We start from the raw sequence: 20,519 nt of genomic DNA on the forward strand, positions 1-20,519 counted from the left end.
AGATCTGCCTGTGGGTCTACATTGCATTGCCAAGCCATCTATTTTGGGGGTTTTTATGGAAAAATATATGTAAATTCTATCTTCCTGAATTTTATCTAAGTGCTTTTCAAACATCTCCATTAGTTTATCAATATATTTGACATTTTCCTAATTAATTGGATTTAGCATAATAGTTCTTGGGTAGTAGGTCAGGAGCACTATCGGGAGATAAGGAAAACTCGCATTTTCCAGGGTCATAGCAAATAACTGATACATTTTGAACTACTGATGTTGATAGTGAATTTCCACTTGAGAGATGGGATTACAGTGAATTTTTACCACAGAATATTTACTGTAACTGCAAATATAATACACCTGCCATCAAGTTGCTTGGAGGGGTAGGCCGCTGTCACAAAACGAAGCAACCTAGGATGTCACCAGCCACCAGGACCGAGGGTTGTGAAGCTGTGACCACTGGCCCCTGGAGAGTCTAGAGAGCCATGTGTCCTGACACCCAAGGAATGGAACCACTGATGTCACCTCCAACAGGCCAGGCAGTGGGCAAGGCCCACACCCGAGGGGCGGGCAGCCTCCTGTCCCAGCCCCGTTGGCACAGAGAACCCTCTCACCTTTCGAGTTAACCTCCTCTTGATCTCTCTCTTCTCCTCTTGTTCCTCTTGTTCATTCCGAGCTGAAAGAAATGAAGAAGCTTTAGGTTTTGGTTGCAGTGTCCCACAAGGATGCGCCCTCTGAGCCTCCGCAGGTTCTAGGCCAAGCAGCTCAGTCTCAGGAAGAGAGTTCCCCGTCCGGACCGCAGCCACCCTTCTGCTCCTGGGGACACTCTCCAAGTGCCTGCACTGTTTCAAACGGGTGAGCAGGTCGACCTTACTTCGCTTTCTTCACGTCACTTGGGGTTCCTTCCGAGTCTGCAGGCAGAGATGCTGGATCAGGAGGTGGGTCCTGAAAGAGTGGGTGCTGCTCACAATGACAGGCGCGTCCTCGGAGCGGGGAGGCGCCCTTCTCTGCACAAGACCTGGGCCTCGCTCAGCTCTGCCTCAGGCCTCACAGTGACCTAAGGGGTCTCATTATGAGGTGGTCCGGGGCACCCAGTGCCCCGCCTGGAAGGAACAGAGGCCAGACCCCCACAGAAACAACACGAGGCGCAGCTGACGCCAAACAGAGGCTAGATCTGCAAAACGCTCACCTTTCGCAAGCACTGATTCCATCAATTCTTTGACTCTTCCAAGAAGTCCACAGAGCACGTGGGCGGCCATAGTGTGGGGTACAACAGCCTGCATGTCGACTTCTAAGGAGCGTCTTAGAGCAGACTTGAGAGCTTAAACGTTCTCAGCGCAATGTGGGGGGTGACTTAGCATTAGGTGTGTGCAGGTAAGAGGGTCTGGGGAAAGGAGCAGAGACGTGGTGGACAGAGAATGTGGGCACATCTAAGTAACCGGATGACGTGGGTACCTCACTTTCCTCCCAGGCCTTGGGATGGAAGGCCGGATCGCAGCCCAGTACTGTCTGACTTGAGGAAAACCATGAACGTCAGCCTGGGCCCAGTGCCCCTGCGTCTCGTCTACTGAACTGAGGATGACTTCAGACACAGGCCACCACGGCGACTTGACTCCGGCGCCGTCTGCATCGGGAGGGCCCGTTTGAAAGCACTGATGTAAATGATGTTTCTGTAGAGTCAGATCTTTAAAAGTGTGACCCCCTCGTGCCTAGAAGTGGGGTTCCCCCGCCCCTCCTTCCAGCAACCGCAACCCTGAGCCAATTCACACTGCGAGTGGCATCGCCTCCCACCAGGAGGAGCAAGGATGAGTCAGAGCATGACTCAGGCCTTCGCGCGACACCCCCAGGGACACACTGTGGCCACGCTGACCACCTATGAGGATCAGGATCGTGAACGGGGCAGCACCAGAAACGCCCACATCCGGCCCTCGGCTGAGGTCCCCAGGGGTCCCCGCGGTCCCAAACCCCACACCAGAGTGCCTTCCTTTGAATTGAAAGGTCCTCCCTCCCCTTCCAGAGTTCCTTTGAAAAATGTGAATTTCTTCAGGATTAAAAACCCATTCAACTAGTCAGCCATTACCACCTTTGTATGAACGAATCTCTCTGAGATAAACTGGGAGGCAGCCAGTTAGACCCAGAAGAAGGGTGTCCCCACCCCCACCACCGACAGTGCATTTGTGGATGGGAAGGAGGACAGACGGAAAGGTCTAGAGTGGATGGTGAGTGTCCAGGAGGCAGCTCGAGGGCACTGGGTTAAAATGGACAGACTCACAGCGTATTAGAGCCCGCAGCGGCCCAGGAGACCACCTAGGTTACTGCTCTTTGGCTTGGAAATTGACAGACAGGCCCAAGGGAACTGAGGGGCGAGCTGCACACTCCAGGGCTAATACGTTAGACACACGGTCCAGCTCTTTCTCTTGCTCAAACACACTGCCTCTTCCCAATCCGATTTTGCTTGGGGGCCAGCCCTTACTGGTTACTTGCCTCGGACTCCACTTGGGGGCCTCCTCATCCTACAGGCCCCCTCCTGGGCCATGAAAGTCAGCACCCTGCCCTCTCATCTCCTACATGTGTTCCTGAGGTCCCTCTGATGGGTGGGGGCCCCAACCTATCACCAATGGCATCTAGACCTTTAGTTCAAAGCCATTTACAAACTCAGGGTCATGAATTCTCAGGCAGTGGGTACCAAGACAACCCCATTAGGCAAGTGGAAAAAGGGAGACCAGGAAAAGCCCTCGAGGTCATCACTGCCGCCACCACCAGACAGTTCATTGTGTGCTCAGACGGGCCTGATGTCTCACTGGCTGCCCCCAGTGGAGCAAGTACCACCCACAGGGCTGGGCAGGTGGGGGCTCTCAAAACTCCAGCACCGCCCCCAACCCCAGGCTGCCCACGCTGGTGGCCCACCCTCCTGCAACCTTAGAGACATGCTGCCTCCCATGATTGAAAGCCCAGATGATAATTCTCAGAATACACCACCTGAGGGTATCTTCTGATGCCACAAAACATTTTTTGTTTCACAATCACAATCGATTTTAAAAAAGAAAAGACCCTATTTCAGAAAACAAAGTTTCAGAACGTGGGAGAAAGCAAAGAACCAGCAGGAAAAATAAATCTCCTTTCCAAAAAGTTTTGAAACTGCAAAGTGACGACACTGTTTGAATTTGGTCAGTGGTCCTTCAGTTTGCAGCTATTCAAACAGGACACGACGGAAGAGACCAGAGAACGAAAGGGAACCATGGGAGTAGCTGGGCGCTCTTTGCTCCCCTGAACCTGAGCCCATAGGCTTACGCAACACAAGCAGCCACCTCTACGACCCCAGCATCTTTCTGGAGGGTGAGAAGAAAGCAACTTGAGGGCCTGCTCATCGTCTATCAGGGATCTGGGCAGATGAGACTCGGGAGTGGTGCCTCTAGGGAGCCAGGTGAGCTGGGGACTCCCTGCCTTCTCTTTCCAAATCCTCTGTCCCCGCCGACAGAAGCACGCATCTTCTGAAACCTGAACAAGTCCCCAGAAGGGTTCAGCTTCTTCACAAGTAAGAGTCGGGTTAGGGACCGAGGTACAGTGTAACCCGCCAGAGCACAGTCCTTCAGCCAACCACCGAGGCGTGTGAGGCGGGTGGCGGGGCCGAGGAAGGAGCAAGCATGCTCACTGGATCTCTGAGTTTAGAAATCAGTGGCCACCTGTTTGTTCTTCCCTCTGATGTGGACGATTTTTAGCGGGTCAGGTATCAAGTGGGGACAGAAAGGGAGACACAGAAGCCAAAAGTTTCCCCAACCAGGGAAGTCATCTGAAAGAGTTCTCAATCTGTTTCGGCTCAAAGTAAACTCTGGAGAAACTCTGAAAGGCACCCCTGGGTTAGGAAGAACATAATCATATATGCAACCTCCTAGAGATCTGGGGAATAGATGAGGTGCCGTGAGGCCCGAGGAAGGTCAGGGCTGAAGGTGCCACCCTGAAGGCGCAAGGGAGTAGCCATAGCCGAGAGCAAGGGACAGGATGTGGGTGCAGGTACAGCGCGCAGGGGGGATGCTCTGGGCCACACCCCGCACCCCAACAACACAGCCTTCCCAGGGGAAACTCAACAGCCAGCCACACGACACTGACCAAGTCACAGGATCACAATGAGGAAGGCAAGAAAAGTAAAATCAAGAACGCTTTTGTTTGGTTGTGGTGGAAATACCCAGTCACCCATGCAGAGGCCTCACGTGACTTGTGTGTGTGTGTGTGGGGGGGGGGGAGTGTTGTGCGCGCTTTGTAAAACTGCATAGATCATATTTCTCTTCTGGAGAGAGAAAGGGATGGGTGTGTGGGGAGAAAGGGTCTGAATTAAACTAAAAACATCTGTTGACCATCTAGAGGGCAGTGCTGATGAGAGTATCCTGCAATCAAGCAGAGAGGTTTTATTTTTCAACTATTGAATATCTCCCCCCCTAAATTGAGGAATGCTGGTTTGTGTCTGTGAGATGATTTCTTTTAGCATTTTTAAAACAAATATTTTAAGCACCACATGGATTTTCTCTACACACTCAAATTATCTGTGTCCTAAACCAAACAAGAAGCTCGTTCATTTTTTTTCTGTCCACAGATGAGAGTGACAGTGAGACTTTCTGGAAAGAGAGCTTCAGCAGCTACTCCAGCAGCTGGCTACGGGAGGCCCAAGACGAGGCCAGAAAGGATTTCCACTGGAAAATGCTTTCTTAGACTTTCAACTGACTGCTCAGAGGGAGGGGGGATTTTATCAGCAGCAGCCAGCTGCAGCAGAAAGTCATATCCTCTGGTTCTAGTTTTCAAATGGCTATCTGCCCTATTTTAGCCATCAGTATCATATTTGCAATTTCTAAGCCAATTTGGCTTTAAAGGCAACCCCAGCTCTCATTTAACAAGAAGTTATCTTGCTTGAACTTTCCAGCTTCTCTGACTCTGCAGCCCACTCAAGGGCAGGCTTTTTCTTGGAGACCCTGAGCTCCTCATGAACCAAGTAGATTCGAAGTTGCTTTCTCTGTGAGGAGGCTGTCTCGGGGGGTCTAACACACAGGGGTGAAGCCTCCAGCACCAGTGAGAGTCTCGATCCTTTCCACACAAACACACGGGAGAAGTCCAGTGGCTTGCTGTGATACACCATAACCAAAGCGATCATGAAACCTCAGCGTTTGCCATGGGCTCTGTCACTTACGTTTCAAAATGTTCCTCTGCTCCAGCTCCTCCGCAGTCGGCCTCTGGCTCAGTCGCCTGCGGAAAAAATCCAGGAAAAGTTTTTGGACCATGTCATAGCCTCCCTGGGTCATTAATCTCCCCGGCCGTCGCAGATGCAGGAGGCAGAGGCAGAGGCTGGGGTGCCTGTTCCATCCTGTGCTCTCAGAGACTGACGCTCACCACCAATGTCGCCTCAGTTCCTCAATTTCAAGCCCAGGAAAGCCACTCGATGTGATGTCACGTGGAGCTGACCCTCCTCCCTCCGGCGGCCCCTCCCCTGCCCTGCTCCCCCGGCCTCCAGGCCCGTGAACTCTCATCACAGAAGTCTCATTCTTTCGCTGGGGCCTCCTAACTTTGAGATCATGGCCTCTGCCTTTCTCCCCTGACCCTGAGGCTAGAGCTTGCCTCTTGCCATGTCTGTGCAGACTCAAAGTACAAAGAGGCTCATGGCCCCGGGGAGTCGGGAGAGAGCAAGTCTGTCTGCAGAGAACAATAGCTGCTCTTCTGGTCCCCACCCATCGCCACCAGAGCCTCATTAGACACGGGATGACAGATGAAGAGGAAAAGGGATGACACTTGGTGCCGGCATGTAATTTAGCCATAGCAAGTGAGGCGTCACAGCCAGGATGTGAACTGGCTATGATGCAACAGCAGGGGGCGGGGTCGAGCAACAGGCGGGTACCACGCAGGACAGAGACTGGGAAGGACACCAGCGAGCAGACGCTACATGTTGTCAGAGGCGCTGTAGTGGATCTGACTCCCAAGGCAAAGGACACAAAAGCAGAAGCAAGCGGGACTACCTCATCCTAGAAAGCTTCTGCACAGCCAAGGAAATCATCATCAAAACAAAGAGGCAACCTACTGAGTGGGAGAAGATAACTGCAGATCATATACCCGACAGGGGGTTAAAATCCAAAATATATCAAGATCTCATACACATCAACAACCAAAAAAACCAAACAACTTGATTAAAAAATGAGCAGAGGAGCTGAACAGACATTTTTCAAAGAAGACACAGGGATGGTCAGCAGGTGCATGAAAAGATGCTCAAATCCGTGACTACCAGGGAAAGGCAAATGAGAACCACAAGGAGGTAACACCTCACACACGTCTGGATGGCTGTCATCGAAGAGACCACATAAAGCAAATGCTGGCAACCGTGTGGAGGAAAGGGGTGGTGGCACCCTGTTGGTGGGAATGTAAATCGGGGCGGCCGTTATGCCAAACGGTATGGAGATTCCTCAAAAAGTCAAGAATGGAACTACCATACGACCCAGCTGTTCCACTCATGGGTCTTTGTCTGAAGAACACGAAAACACAAACTCAAAAAGATATCTGAGCCCCTACGGTCACTGCACTATTATTTACGGTAGCTAAGATATGGAGCCAACCTCAGCGTCCACTGATGGGCGACTGGATAAAGAAGATGTGGCGCATACACAGTGGAATATCATCCAACCATAAAAAGTATGAGACCCTGCATTCATGACATCATGAAGGCAGTATTCTAAGTGAAATGAGTCACACAAACACTGTATGATTTCACTCCTACGTGGAATCTAAAAGACTCCCAAACAAATGAACACACACAGTAAAACAAAAACAAACAGATACAGAGATCAGAATAATGGTTACCGGGGGGAGGGGACTGGGGGCGGGTAGCATGGGGGAAGGGGGTCAACTGTACTGTGACAGGTGGTCACTAGACTTGAGGTGGTGATCGCTCTGCAGTATATACAGATGTTGAATTATAATGCCGTTTGCCTGAAACTTGCATTAAAAAAAAAAAAAAGAAAGAGGAGGACTACATGTCCAGATGAAGTTCCAGGAAAGATCACACAATGGGCTTCAGCATCACAGATATGTTGGTATTTTTGAGACTCTTGGAAACTATTTAACAACCCTGCAAATAATTATTCAGTTTTCTGCTTCCCTCATCAGGATGAGGTGTGTGTGAGGTGAGAACTCTGTGGAAGGGGTCTGAGGCCCCCTGAGTCCTTCCAGCAGAACTAAGGGGTAGAAAACAGCGCTGTTCTAGCAGCAGAGGTCATAGTCCCTCCCGAAACATCAGCAACCGGTGTCTAGAGTTGGCAAGATGTTTACACCATGGGGGCTTCCCTGGTGGCTCAGGCAGTAAAGAATCCACCTGCAATGTAGGAGCCTGAGGTTCGATCCCTAGGTGGGGAAGAACCCCTGGAGGAGGGCATGGCAACCCACTCCAGTATTCTTGCCTGGAGAATTCCAGGGACAGAGGAGCCTGGCGGGCTACGCTCCATGGGGTCGCAAAGAGTCAGACATGACTGAGCGACTAACATTTTCACTTACATCTTGGACACTAAGAGCGACACAGATTCAAAATAAAGTCCATGGAGTTGCCAAGTATAACTGTTTTAAACCCAGTGCTCACTGACAGCTGATTCCATGATGCTCCGATATCACTGCCATGTAGGCTGCACACAGGGAGTGGGCCTCAATGCCAGAGAAAGGAGTTTTGATCGGATATCTGTCTTCAAGGTGCTTGGGAGGACCTTGGAGACAGCTGGAAATGGATAATCCCAAAGTGTTCTCAAATTTACAAGAACATTTTAGCATCTATTCTTCATTTTCTAAAACATCCCATGAAGGTATTATTTATCTGCACTGATAAGGGCCAGCTCCTCGAGGTTCTAAATTTGGACTCAACAGTCTTCCCATCCTTTCTAAAACGGCATTCTCCAACTGCAGCGGGGGAAGCTGAGATTACACAAGTGAGCAAGTCAGTGTCACAGGTCTGGGATGTAACTCCTGACTCCACTTAGAATGAGCTTCTTAGAGGCTCTCCCTCACTTTTCTGTTTATCTTTCTGCCAAATACTAGTTTCTTTTGTAGGTATGCACAGCCACCTTTGTGGGACCGTTTTGGAAAACCAAGGTTTCACAGGAAGCTAGGGTTTGGGGATAGTCTGTTTTGAAGAAGCCCTTCCAGATTCAAGGTGGAGCTTGCACCTTAAAAGTGGGGGTCAGTGTTTTAGAATCTTACACCCAGAAGTGTCTGCAGAAGGTTCGCTCACTGGCTTGTGCTACGCAGCCCATGTATCCCACGACCAGACGCCTTGCCTGGTTCTTTGCTGGCCTTTCTGCTTTTGTTTTTCTTATGCGTCATGTTTGGACGGGACGAAACAATGAGTGACTGAACTCTAACCAGAGAAAATTCTGCTATTAACTAGGCAGCCTTATCGTTAAATACACATGATTTCAAATGAGGCCCTCTATTTATGTTTCATTTCTCTTGAAAGGGTCTGAGAAAAATATCCAGGCTAATCACACACAGCTATAAAATGCAGCTAAGTCCTCCCAAAGGGCATGTGCTATAATTAGTTGTTTTGACTTTGAAAATGAGATTTGGTAGGAGAATGATATTGTGGCTTAATGACAAAGTGCTAAACAGCTCAGGAGTCAGGGGGCCAGGGTTCTACTCCTGGCTCCGCACTGAACCCACCTGGACAAGGTAATGGACCCATTCAACTCTGTGTTTCTCTCTCTACAAACAATAGGAGTAACGGAATAAGCTAATGCTGACTTAACGCCTAAAATGTACAGGCAGGCTCTAAGAAGCACGCATACTAATTCATCTAATCTTCAGGTCAGCCCCTTGAGATAGCACCACCAGCATTTCCACTGTACAAAGCAGGAAACCGAGGCACAGAGAGCTGCATACCTTGCCCTGGCTGGGTGAGGGGATGAGCGTTTCAGATTTACAACATATCACACTGTTTGTTGTACAGAGAATGGGTTGGGAGATGCAAGATGCAGTCTGAGTAGGAGCCCTGGAGGCTACTGCGCGCCTGGTATTGGATGATAGGCACTTGGGCTAGGCTATGGAGGTGGATGTGCAAGCTCTTTAGGAGTCTAGTTGACAGACCACAGAGACACAGCGTCTGTGGACACTGGGGAAGAAGGAGGTATACTGCCTAGCTCTCAAGTTCCATAACTTACACGGCTCGATGGATGGTTATGCCATTCACTGAGAAGGTGGGGAACATTGGAAGGAAACTGGGGCATTTGAGGATGGGGGGAAGGATAGAAAGGGACAATGAATCTGAGCTTAGACCTGTTGAGTCAGAATGATTGTGCAACGTCACAGTGGACGTGTCTAGTAGGCAGCTGGGTCTACTGAGCTCAGCGGAGAGAGGGTCAGGCCAGCGGCAGAAATTTCTGGCTAGTCTGCATAACAGATACTCTCTGAAGCCAGGGGAATGGAGAGAGCACAGCATGAGAAGAGGAGAGGGCCTGGGATGAAGCCTATGGAATTCCAATAATTTAATGCTAAGATGAAGGAAGACAAACCTGCCAGGGAGTCTGAGGAGGGGCAGTGCACAGACGCAGGATGCAAACTAGAAGCCTGGCACCATGGAAGCGGAGGGAGGAGACGGGCATGGCCAACCAAGTGGCTGGCACGCCGAGAGGTCAGACGAGGCCTGAAGAGCCTGCCCTCGGGGCAGAGCACCAGGGAGGTGACGAGCAAGCTCACCCAGAGCTCTTTCGGGGGCGGTGGGGACAGGAGCCAGGCTGCAGTGGGTGAGAACAGCGGCGAGGAAACGGACCCAAGAGGCACGGGGGACTCTGCCATGAAGCCGGCTCTGAAGGGACCAGAGCTGGGAGGGGAAGCAGGCTCAGAGGAGGTTTATAGTCTCTAGTGACTAGAGGCTGCCGGTGTTTAATGGAAAGAATCCAGGTTAAGAGGGAGTGGTGGTGACAGTGAGAAGTTAAACATATAAGGAGGGAGAAGGCTCTATGGACAGCGCAGGAGTCCGGGAAGGCAGGAAGGGTTGGGGTTTTAGGGTCAGGTGGAGGAGGGACAGCTCTCCGCTGTGGCAGCAGGATGTGGGAAGGAGTGTGATGTACGGAGGTTTGTATGTTTCGTATCAGAATTAAGGGCATTGCCAATTGACAGCTTTGACTTACTCTTTCAAGTTGGACTATAATAAGGATGACTTACAATAGTTTAAAATATTACTTTTCCTTGAAAGGTCTGTCTTTGAACAGAGCCAAACTCACAAAGCAAAGGGATAAAGTCCTAGTTTCAGAATTCATCATCGGAATTTTAGGGGAGTCCCCCGGGCAGCCCACCATCTTTACCAAGTAAAGCACCCATCTGCCTGGTTCCTCTTAAGACCAAGCTTGTGTAGAAATGTTGGTTAGTAGCAGAGCACAATTACTGTGCTAATGAAGAGGTCAATTTTATGAATAATCCCGAGGAGCTAATTTCAAGAATAAAAGCAGAGATGCCCTCTGAATGCACTGAATCTCTTATACCATCCTCACCTTGGCAGTAGATTCAAGTAATTTTATCTGATTTTAGACTAACATTAAATTAAAATCCCTCCTGATATGTAGACATGACCCCTCATATGCTAGATGACACAGAAAAACTCCCATTTGGGGAGTTAAACTTTTATACAAAATGAATTATCCAAAACTCAAACTTTAATGTCCTTTTCAGTGATCTATTTAATCAGCTTTATTATATAGGTGACCCTGGTTTATACGACATCTCTGAGCAGCAACACTGTTTCCACACCTCAGATGATTTCCTCTTTGCCATGGGCCACAGCTTAGAGATCTCCACTTACCGTGAACTGAAAAATCACCAAAAGAAAGTGAAAGTGACTCAGTCGTGTCTGACTCTTTGCGACCCCATGGAATTCTCCAGGCCAGAATACTGGAGTGGGTAGCCTTTCCCTTCTCCAGGGGATCTTCCCAACCCAGGGATCGAACCCAGGTCTCTCGCATTGCAGGCAGATTCTTCACCAGCTGAGCCACAAGAGAAACCCACTTGAAAAATCACTGATTCCCATTTAAATGTCACTTGCCATCCATTGCCATGTATGAGCCCTCTATTTTCCTTCAAAATGTAAGAAGGGATATTATTATTTTTTTATCAGTCTGAACAATTCCATCTTTATCACTAACCACAAGAGAAGAGCAAGCAAACTGACATTTTTCTGTGAAATAAACACACCCATCCCCAAACAAATGGCATTCGGTGTTGGCCTTGGAAGGAGGAGACTGCCAGCAAACAGTGGCGAGATGCTTTAATATATGCAGAGCAGCATGACAGCGTCCCCAGAGCAGTGACACGAGCCTTGGAGGTTTGGCCGGTCTGACGCCAGCAAGGGTTCGTTCTGCCTCCCAGAGCTAATGAGTTTTCCACAGGCTTTGGAACGGCAAGGTCACAGCTTTCATTAGTCTTTACAACCGCTTATTGTTCTGCGGGCCCTGATTTTAAAGCCTGGATTTCTAAAACTGTATCTGCATTTCAGGGCTGGTGGGGAGCTGAATTGACTTTGGTTTCTTTGCCGCATCTCAGCAGCGGAGGGAGGCAGCTGCCTTTTCAGACGGATGGAAAGAGAAAAGGGCAGAGGTGCTTGTGGAGAAGGACAGAAAGCAGGGCCCTCTTTCCTGCGGCAGGAAGGAAGAGATGGGGTTTCCCAACAGAGGCCTGAGATGGGACACAGGACAAGTGGCGACAGGCGTGGTGGGGCCAGGGGCAGGGGAGAAGCTCTGAATCCTGTCCCCTCGGAATCTGTGTCTCTCGAAATCTTTCTCTAGCGCTTGTCAGCGCCGTGTGGGCTGGGGCATTTCTGTCTGGGGCCTGGTCATCACTCCGTCCCCAGTTCCTAGGCGAGGACCGAGAACATATTAGGTGCTCATGTAGTCATTATTAAACCCAGATCCGCCCACACATGCTCCCTGGATGATGTCCTCAACACTCACGACTTCAGTTAGCATCCACACGCCAATGACTCCAGATTCGATGTCCCTAACCAGGTTTCTGAGCTCCAGATCACCTTTTCAATTATCATTTTAGATTCCAACAGGCCGTCAAAAGTAACGGGTCCCCAAAGAATTAATTTATCTTCCTCTTCTGGGCAGGTAGTTTTGCCAGCTGGACAAATTACTTTGTCCACCAATAAAATCCCCTCTCCCGCCACAGTGAGCTACCCAGGAAACCAGGAACAATCCCCTCTCTGCACTTCAGCCTTGGTGGCCACTCAAGCCCCAAGTCCAAACCATGTCTCATCCCATCCCACCATGGACCCTCTGGAAATCAGGCCACCATCTCATGCCGCCAGCCTGTCGAGAATGGCCTTTGTGAGGGGTAAATCTGATCACTCCACTCCCTGCGTGAAAGCTAGGCACGCCTTCTTGGAGTCTGAAGGAAGGACTCAGAACACGCAACGTCCCATAAAGTTCTTTGTGATCTTGCCACTTGCGGAGAATCTCCCCCATCCTGTCCTTTAGACATAACCACCTCCTCTTGGCTCCTTCCAGATTTGCATGCCTTTCCTTATGTTTGAACATTCTTTCTCTTCCTCTTTGTCTGGCTAACTGGCAGTAATCCCCAAGACTGCAGCTTAAACCTCAAATGTCACTTCCTCTGTTCACCAGCCTTTTGGTTAAGGTGCTTCCACGGCGTGTGACAATAGTCTTGCGCTTCCTGCTGTACCCTCGTACTGTGATTCTTCCATTTATGCCCACCTTGTCCCCTGCAGCCCAGGGCTGAAGCTTTGGGATGCAGGGCCACGTGTCCCACTCACCAGCTGGACTGCATCATGAGAGTATAACCTCGAAGGGGCACAGAAGCCCCCACTCAGAAGGGTCCTGTGCTAGATAGATGTGCAAGACAGACATAAGAATACAGACTTCTTCCTCCACTCATTCATTCACAAAATACCGTGGGTCCGGATTCCCCCAATGCTCTGCTTTGGTGGGCCTCAATATACAACATACACAACGCTTGGTTACTCTTCAAAGCGAGGTGACGGATGCAAAGCTGGAGGTCGGCCTCGGCCTCGTGCCTGCTCTGATGAGACACCTGCGTGATTCCAGGACCCACAGGGGTCTGTGCAGCTCACGCTCTTTTCCTGTTCCCCCCAAAGGGCCCCCGTCATCTGGGGCCCATCAGCACCTCCCGGGAGGAGGCTGAAGGGCCTGGCTGACACAGAAGCTGAGAGGCAGGTGCCAAGCACCCCCGACCTCCTCTCTCTTCCTTCTCCAGGACCACAGCTGTTTTCCTACCTCTCGGGGCCCCTTCTGAGCTCCTATTTCTGGAAAAAATCACAACTTGGGTTCAGATGAGATTTCATGCTGTTTAGAAACCTGGAGATGGAAACACAAAATCTCCCTAGGGAATCTCAAACGTTCAAGTGGAGGGGATTTCGGTCACCTGATTCTGCCCAGTCTTCTGTAATTCCCCCTTGGTTAAAAGTCTCACTTCCATACCGCTTCCTGGTCTGTGACACTACAATTTTAACGTATAGCTTCATTTTAAACCAATAGCTCTGTTGAATTAAAGACTGGTAAAGAATGTAGGTATTCTTATTAAATTATAAGTGCTTTCCTAAGGCTTGATAATATTTCACAAAATACATACAGCTTCCACATCTGCCTATCTTTTTCGACCTATCTCATATATATATATATATATTTAGACAGAAGAGAGAGGTGATGTGACAAAAAGATGCTCCACAACCCTGTCTTTTTTCTCCCAGCAGCATGGCAGATTTCAGGAATGTCTAACCACTTTGGATTTGCCTTTTTGCACTTTTTGAAAATCTGTTTGCTAATTCAGAAAGAATCAGAAAAGACAGAGTTCTAATCATATGTATGCATGTTCAGTCGCTCAGTCGTGTTCAACTCTTTGCCACCCCATGGACTGTAGCCCACTAGGCTCCTCTCTCTGTCCATGGGATTTCCTAGGCAAGAATACTGGAGTAGGTTGCCATTTCCTACTCCAGGGGATCTTCCCGACCCAGGGATTGAACCCATGTCTCCTGCCTCCTGCACTGGCAGACAGGTTCTTTACCACTGCACCACTTGGGAAGCCCAAGTTCTAATCAAGGAATGGGTTTATTTTTCTAGGAATGGATTACCAAATGGGAAAGGCAAAGAGGAAAGAGAATGCAAAACGGAATGTGATACGGTTGCTTCAACAGGCTTGACATTGACCATACAGGAGATGAATACCAACGCGTTTACTCATGTCTTGGCCTGCTCTACGCAGTGGATTGGGAGATAGATCACTTGTAAGAAGAGACTATATATATCCCATCTAGTATGTTCCCCAAAACAGACCATGAGTGCATAGCACATGTCGACCATAGCATCCTCAGCTCCCAGCCTGGGGGACAGCAGGCCTGTCTTTTCTCTCGCTCTCGTGTGTGTGTGTGTTACACACACATACACATGTCCTGTTTTTTTTTTTTTTTTCCTTGCATTCTGTCCACATCAGATATTCAGCATACACACATCACCCACACATGCCCCTTCCCTTGGACGTGTGAGAGCGGAGGGAAATCACAGGATCACAGCAGCACCAGCCCCCAGGCAGGGAGCGCCTCAACACCAGCAGGCCCGGGGGACCTGGACGGAATCCGCCAGCAGCTTTGCCCATGACTGCAGGTCTGTCACCGGAAGTGCCAGCAAAACCAGCTCCTGGGGCACAGAAGCGGCTCCCACGTCCATCCCGAGGGAACCGGCTGACGACGACCCTTCCCCTCAGGGAGGCATGATCTTCTCCTCCCAGCAGAGCCAGACCATGGTCAGCAGCCTGACCAGCATGTCTTTAAAGACAGCTAGCTGTACTTTCTGAGCTTGTCTGGAAGCAGAATCCTATACACGGCGGACAGAAACACTCAGTCACTCAGAGCCCTGAAAGCCATCCTTCCCAGCCAGACCAGCGTCCCCAGAGAAGCAGGTGGAAGGCTCTCAACCAGAGCCAACCACAGTACCCTCTCCAGAAGACGGACATTCCTGACATTGTGTGTCTGTGTGTGTGCGTGTAGAATACAGATGTCTTTTCTTCATGCAGTAAGTGTTGTGTTTACACACATCCCGCACATCCACAGTTCTGAAATCTGCTGGGACCGCGGCCACAATACCCCTTCATACCTGTGTGATGCTCGGTTCGGGTACCACCCTGTCACCTGTCCTGAGGCTAGCGATGGGTGAGGCCGGTCCGGCACCCCAGGAGTCTGTGCTACTAGTTGACTTTCACTAGTGTCCCTCTCACTAGCCCCCAGCTCCTCCTGTGGGGCTTGGAGTTTAGCTACAACAGCGGAAACAAGAAGACACTCATCACCCCTGTTGACACTGATGTCCAAACTAGGCCGGCCTGGCAGGGCGTGTGGCCTTCCTTTCTTGAGGACAACACCCATCTTCTGCTATAAAATGATTCCCTCTGAACCCTGTGTGTGGGGCCAGCCCCTTCCACGCTGGCCACCAGTGGAGCGACACTGCTTTCGATGCTACCTGAGTGTCCTGGAAGTAGCTTTTCTTCTTGTTCCAGTAGGAAGTAGAATTTAAAAGAACAGACTTCATCCCTGGTATAATTTCTAGCATAATACGGTGCTTCAGGGGTTTCCCTTGTGGCTCAGCTGGTAAAGAATCCACCTGCAATGTGGGACACCTGGGTTGGGAAGATCCCCTGGAGAAGGGAAAGGCTGCTCCACTCCAGTATTCTGGCCTGGAGAATTCCATAGACTGTATAGTCCATGCGGTCACAAAGAGTTGGACACAACTGACCGACTTTCATGGTGCTTCAGACTTGGACAAGGTTGCATGAATCTACAGCTCCTTCATGGGAAACACCTGAGCATCCGAGTGATGCTGTTGACTGTGGGGTGAGAATCAGATTGCACAGGTCGTGGCCCCAAATGGCTACTATGTGTGATTTAAAACTGTCAAGAGGGAGCACAACGCAACAGAAATGAGATGGAGTGACGCTCCAAGGACGTGGCAGGCTCCACCGCACTCAGCTCCCTCGAACCTCAAGGAAGCACCTCCCGGGTCACTCAAGAGGGCGTGCCAGGGCTTCCCTCAGACGGGATGTTGCCTGGGCTGTGTGGGGTGGAATATGCAGATGGCAGACTCATCGGTCCAACCAAATTTGGGGAGGGCAGCTCTGCAGAGTCTCATTTTAATGAACCTGTCTCAGCATCTTTCAAGAGGGAGCCTAATAAGTTATAACATGAAGATAAGCATCCCCCCATGGCTCAGTGGTAAAGAATCCACCTGCCAACGCAGGAGACATGGGTCTGCTCCCTGGCCCAGGAAGATCCCCTGGAGAAGGAAATGGTAACTCCCTCTAGTATTCTTGCCTGGGAAATCCCATGAACAGAGCAGCCTGGTGGGCTACAGCCCACGGGGTCGAAGAGTCGGACACGACTCCAGAGACTAAACAACAACCACACCAGGAATCACCACGTCCAAAGCAGGGCTGCGCTCACTGCGGGCACAATTCCCTCCGACATCCCGATTACCTGTCAGCACCGTGTTTATCCGTCTGCCTACTTTTTTCCCCCAAAGGCACTAACGAGGCTGCCCGTTTTGAAGAACTATTGTTTTAATGGTTCAGTGGGCATAGAGCATAAAATTTTCATGATCACACTTCCTAAAATAGAAGCGCATTTACTTGTATTTCAAAGGAATTGCCTTCAGAATCAGAGGGAAAAGCGATTTTCCAGGGTTTGGGTCTTTGGATGGTGATTTTTCCTGTTTATATTCTGTCAAAAATTACCATTTAGTTATTAGCATATATGCAATTTTCAAGGCTATTATAAAAAATCTTTGCATTCGAAACCAAGAAGAGGGAAATGGATATAATGAAGATAAATAAAATGAATTACTCTTATTAGCATTTTGCATGAGAGGGTTTTTTTTTTTTTTTTGCCAGTAAACAAAGACGGTGCGGGGACCCATGAAAAACTGGTATACTGCAAACATCTCAGTTGTAATCCACTTCTGCTATTTAAATATTCAGGATTACATGCCAGCACTAATAGGAGAGCTGCAGAAAAGTCACTGACAGCCAAACCGGTGGCCAGATTTGGTGGATGAGGCAGAAAGAGGGCTACACACCACGGAAATTATTCTGGAGACCAGAAATGCCAACTTCACCACTGAAGCAAAGAACAAAAAAATCTTCTTAAGTATAAATGACTAGAGCTTCATTTATCATCTGAATGCCAGAATCGCTAGAATAGACCAACCCCAAACTAAGGCATTAGAGAGAGAGTCTTCTCAAGTGCCTTCTCAGTCTTCAAAGTTACTAATGAGACTTTCCCAGCTGTGAGTAACTAGAAAGACAGGGACCTCTCTTTCACATGGGCACTTTATTTAAATGTTCCTTTAGCAACATGGGACAGACCAGGAAACGATGCCCGTGAAAGAAACCACCCGTGAGAGAATTCAAGGATTCCTTACTCATGGGCTTTTTGATTTCTGAAGATGTTTCTTAAGGATTTAATCCAAAACTTTTGAGTCATTTCTCTTTCAGACAGGAATTGAGAAAATCAGCTAAGGCCTATGACTTGTTTTACTTTCCAACAAATAACTGGCTTGTTTCTTCCAGTGAGAAGTGAATTCATTTCTCCTCTTCCTGAAGGTATTAATTTTAGCACTGGCTGGGGTCAGAAGTCTTGGTTTCAGATCCCAGTATAACCAGATAACTATGTGAACTTGGCTAGCCCCTTAATTTCTTCTGATCTCAGTTTCTTTAACTGTAAAATGAAGGATGTTAGAGGTGGTGATATGTGAATGTCCGTGGCAGCTCTAAAGTGCTCTATTATTTCTTCACATCCAGAAAATGCAGTTGTGAAAGGAGTGAAGAAACTCACAAACAGCCTCCTTGTGATACAGGTACAAAGCCCATTGTGGAAAAAAATGAGGCTTGTTCTGCTTATTGGACTAGGAGAAGTGATGGGTGTATTGACGACACCGTCTTCCCTGGCTATGGAGATGCTGGAGCCGTGGATTCTAGAAGCACGTGATGAATATACGGATAGAAGCTACCTGACCCATGTTAGGCTTTACTCCAGTGAAACACACACTTTTAATGGCTTGAACCACTGGAATTCAGGCTTTGTCTGGTAGGGCAGCTAGCATCACTTATTCTGAATAACAAGTCTAGCATAATACAGCATTCAGCTTCACAGTGAGAGAGAAGGGACTAGCATTCATTATCTACCTCAGTGTGGAGAATTACTCGTCTAGTGCTCCTAGATGACGGTGAGCGGAAAGTCAGTCTTACAGGGAGAGAAACTAAGGCTCGCCAGGAACCTGACTAGTTAAAAGATGGAGCTGTCCCTCTCAGGCCTGGCTTCACAGTCTTTGATTGCTCTCTACTGCACCACTGCTTCCCAGACTGCAGTGTGCACCAGAACCAAGCTTGCTAAAAAGCAGATTTCTGGGCCCCATCCTCTGATTCAGAGTCTGGGCGGACCCTGAAAACCTGCATTTTTCCAGGTGATGCTGGTGCGCCAGGGACCATGCTGTGGGAACCACGCACACTGCTTCTCACCCTGCATCAGGTACCAGTGCCTCAAGAGCCAAACCTCGACGTCCAGTGTTTCAGGTCTCCCTACTCATTTCAGGGAAGCCCCAAGAATCCTGGAGTTGCCATTTCCTTCTCCAGGGGATCTTCCTGCCCAGGGATTGAACCTGGGTCTCCTGCGCTGGCAGGCAGATTCTTTACCATCTGAGCCACCAAGGAAGCCCACTTATTATGGACAGAGCTACTGAAATGCAAGATACAGCCCAGTTCAGTCCAAGATGCAAGAACATCTCCTATTCCTTCTTCTTTCCATGGCTTATCTCTCCCGTGAGCACGATTGCTCCCATGAGCCTGAGCCACTGGTTCAGGACTCCACCCTCCCACACAATCCCCAACCACAGGCACCCACCACTACACAAAAACGAAACCAAACTAAATGTTGTTCTCAGCATGTTGGCTTAAAATAGAAGGTTCTGGATTTGAAAGGTGTGTTTCTCTTTGCTGCTCACTGTCTCTAAAGTTCACAGCTCAGTTTCCTCACCTACAAGAACAGAGTCCCAACTGCAGCCACCTTGGCAGGGTTGGGGAGAAGGCGGTCAGATGAAGTGCGGCTGGGAGAGCATTTTCTCAACAGCAAAGGCTCCAAAGTCTTAGACAATGTTATGTCAGGACCATCACCCCGAGAGGCCGTCTCTAAACATACATCTCTCTTTCTTAGCCAAATATTCTGAGAAACAGGGTCTTTCTTTCTGACATTGGCTAAGATGAACGACAAACAAGAATCATCATTGCAGATGACCCTAGTCACGAGCAGGAGGAAAACCCGTGGAGAACTAAAAGCCCTTCCTTTATCTAACTTCCGGGTGAAGAGAAACCTCTTAGAATGCGGCCCGTCAGCAGCCTATTTGAAATATCAACAAAATGCAAATGACACCACTCTAATGGCAGAAGGCGAAGAGGAACGAAAGAGCTTCTTGATAAAGGTGAAAGAGGATAGTGAAAAAAGCTGGTTTAAAACTCAACATTCAAAAAACTAAGATCATGGCACCTGGTCTTATCACTTCATGGCAAATAGATGGAGAAAACGTGGGAACAGTGTCAGATTTCATTTTCTGGGGCTTCAAAATCAATGTGGATGGTGACTGCAGCCATGAAATTAAGCCTCTTGCTCCTTGGAAGAATAGCTATGACAAACCTAGACAGTATATTAAAAAGCAGAGACATCACTTTGCTGACAAAGGTCCGTACTATAGACAAAGCTATGGTTTTTCCCGTAGTCATGTATGGGTGTGAGAGTTGGACCATACAGGCGGCTGAGTGTCAAAGAATTGATGCTTTTGAACTGCGGTGCTGGAGAAGACTCTTGAGAGTTCCTTGGACTGAGAGGAGATCAAACCAGTCAATCCTAAAGGAAATCAACCCTGAATATCATTGGAAGGACTGATGCTGAAGCTGAAGATCCAATCCTTTGGCCACCTGATGCAAAGAACTGACTCAATGGAAAAGACCCTGATGCTGGGAAAAATTGAGGGCAAGAGGAGAAGGGGATGACAGAAGATGGGATGGTTAGACGGCATCACCGACTCAATGGACATGAGTTTGAACAAGCTCAGGGAAGTAATGAAGGACAGAGAAGCCTGGCGTGCTGCAGTTCCTGGGGTCGCCGAGTCGGACACGACTGAGCGACTGAACAACAACAAAGCAGCCAACTCAGGACTCGCCCCTTCTCTGCTTGGTCTGCAGCTGAAGACAGCTGTACTCTTCCTGCCCCTCTATGCCCTGAATTTGAAAAGCCGCTAGAATAATCAGCCATTTAAAAAACATATTAAAAAAAACAACCACCAGGGACTTCCCCGGTGGTGCAGTGGTTAAGACTCTGAGCTTCCAATGCAATGACTCACACCTTCCAATGTGCAGGTTCAAGCCCTGGTCGGAGAACTAAGACCCCACGTGGTGCATGGTGTGGCCACCACCCCCACCACCCCCTCCCGCCACCCCGCACAAAAAAAACAACA

General features: G+C 49.1%; 1 protein-coding gene across 12 annotated transcripts in view; it reads right to left on the minus strand.

Annotated features, from left to right (window-relative positions):
• Positions 1-20,519, minus strand: part of PHACTR1 (phosphatase and actin regulator 1) — a 528,680-nt gene that overhangs the window by 8,624 nt on the left and 499,537 nt on the right. For all 12 annotated transcript variants that reach the window (XM_059880401.1, XM_024983670.2, XM_024983671.2 and 9 more), the window contains 2 exons: positions 5,171-5,226; positions 609-670 (listed from right to left, as the gene is read on the minus strand). In XM_059880401.1, the coding sequence (XP_059736384.1) occupies positions 609-670; positions 5,171-5,226 (118 nt within the window). The remainder of the gene's footprint in view (positions 1-608; positions 671-5,170; positions 5,227-20,519) is intronic.

This window comes from Bos taurus, chromosome 23, assembly GCF_002263795.3.
Source record: "Bos taurus isolate L1 Dominette 01449 registration number 42190680 breed Hereford chromosome 23, ARS-UCD2.0, whole genome shotgun sequence".
Classification (NCBI taxonomy): domain Eukaryota; kingdom Metazoa; phylum Chordata; class Mammalia; order Artiodactyla; family Bovidae; genus Bos; species Bos taurus.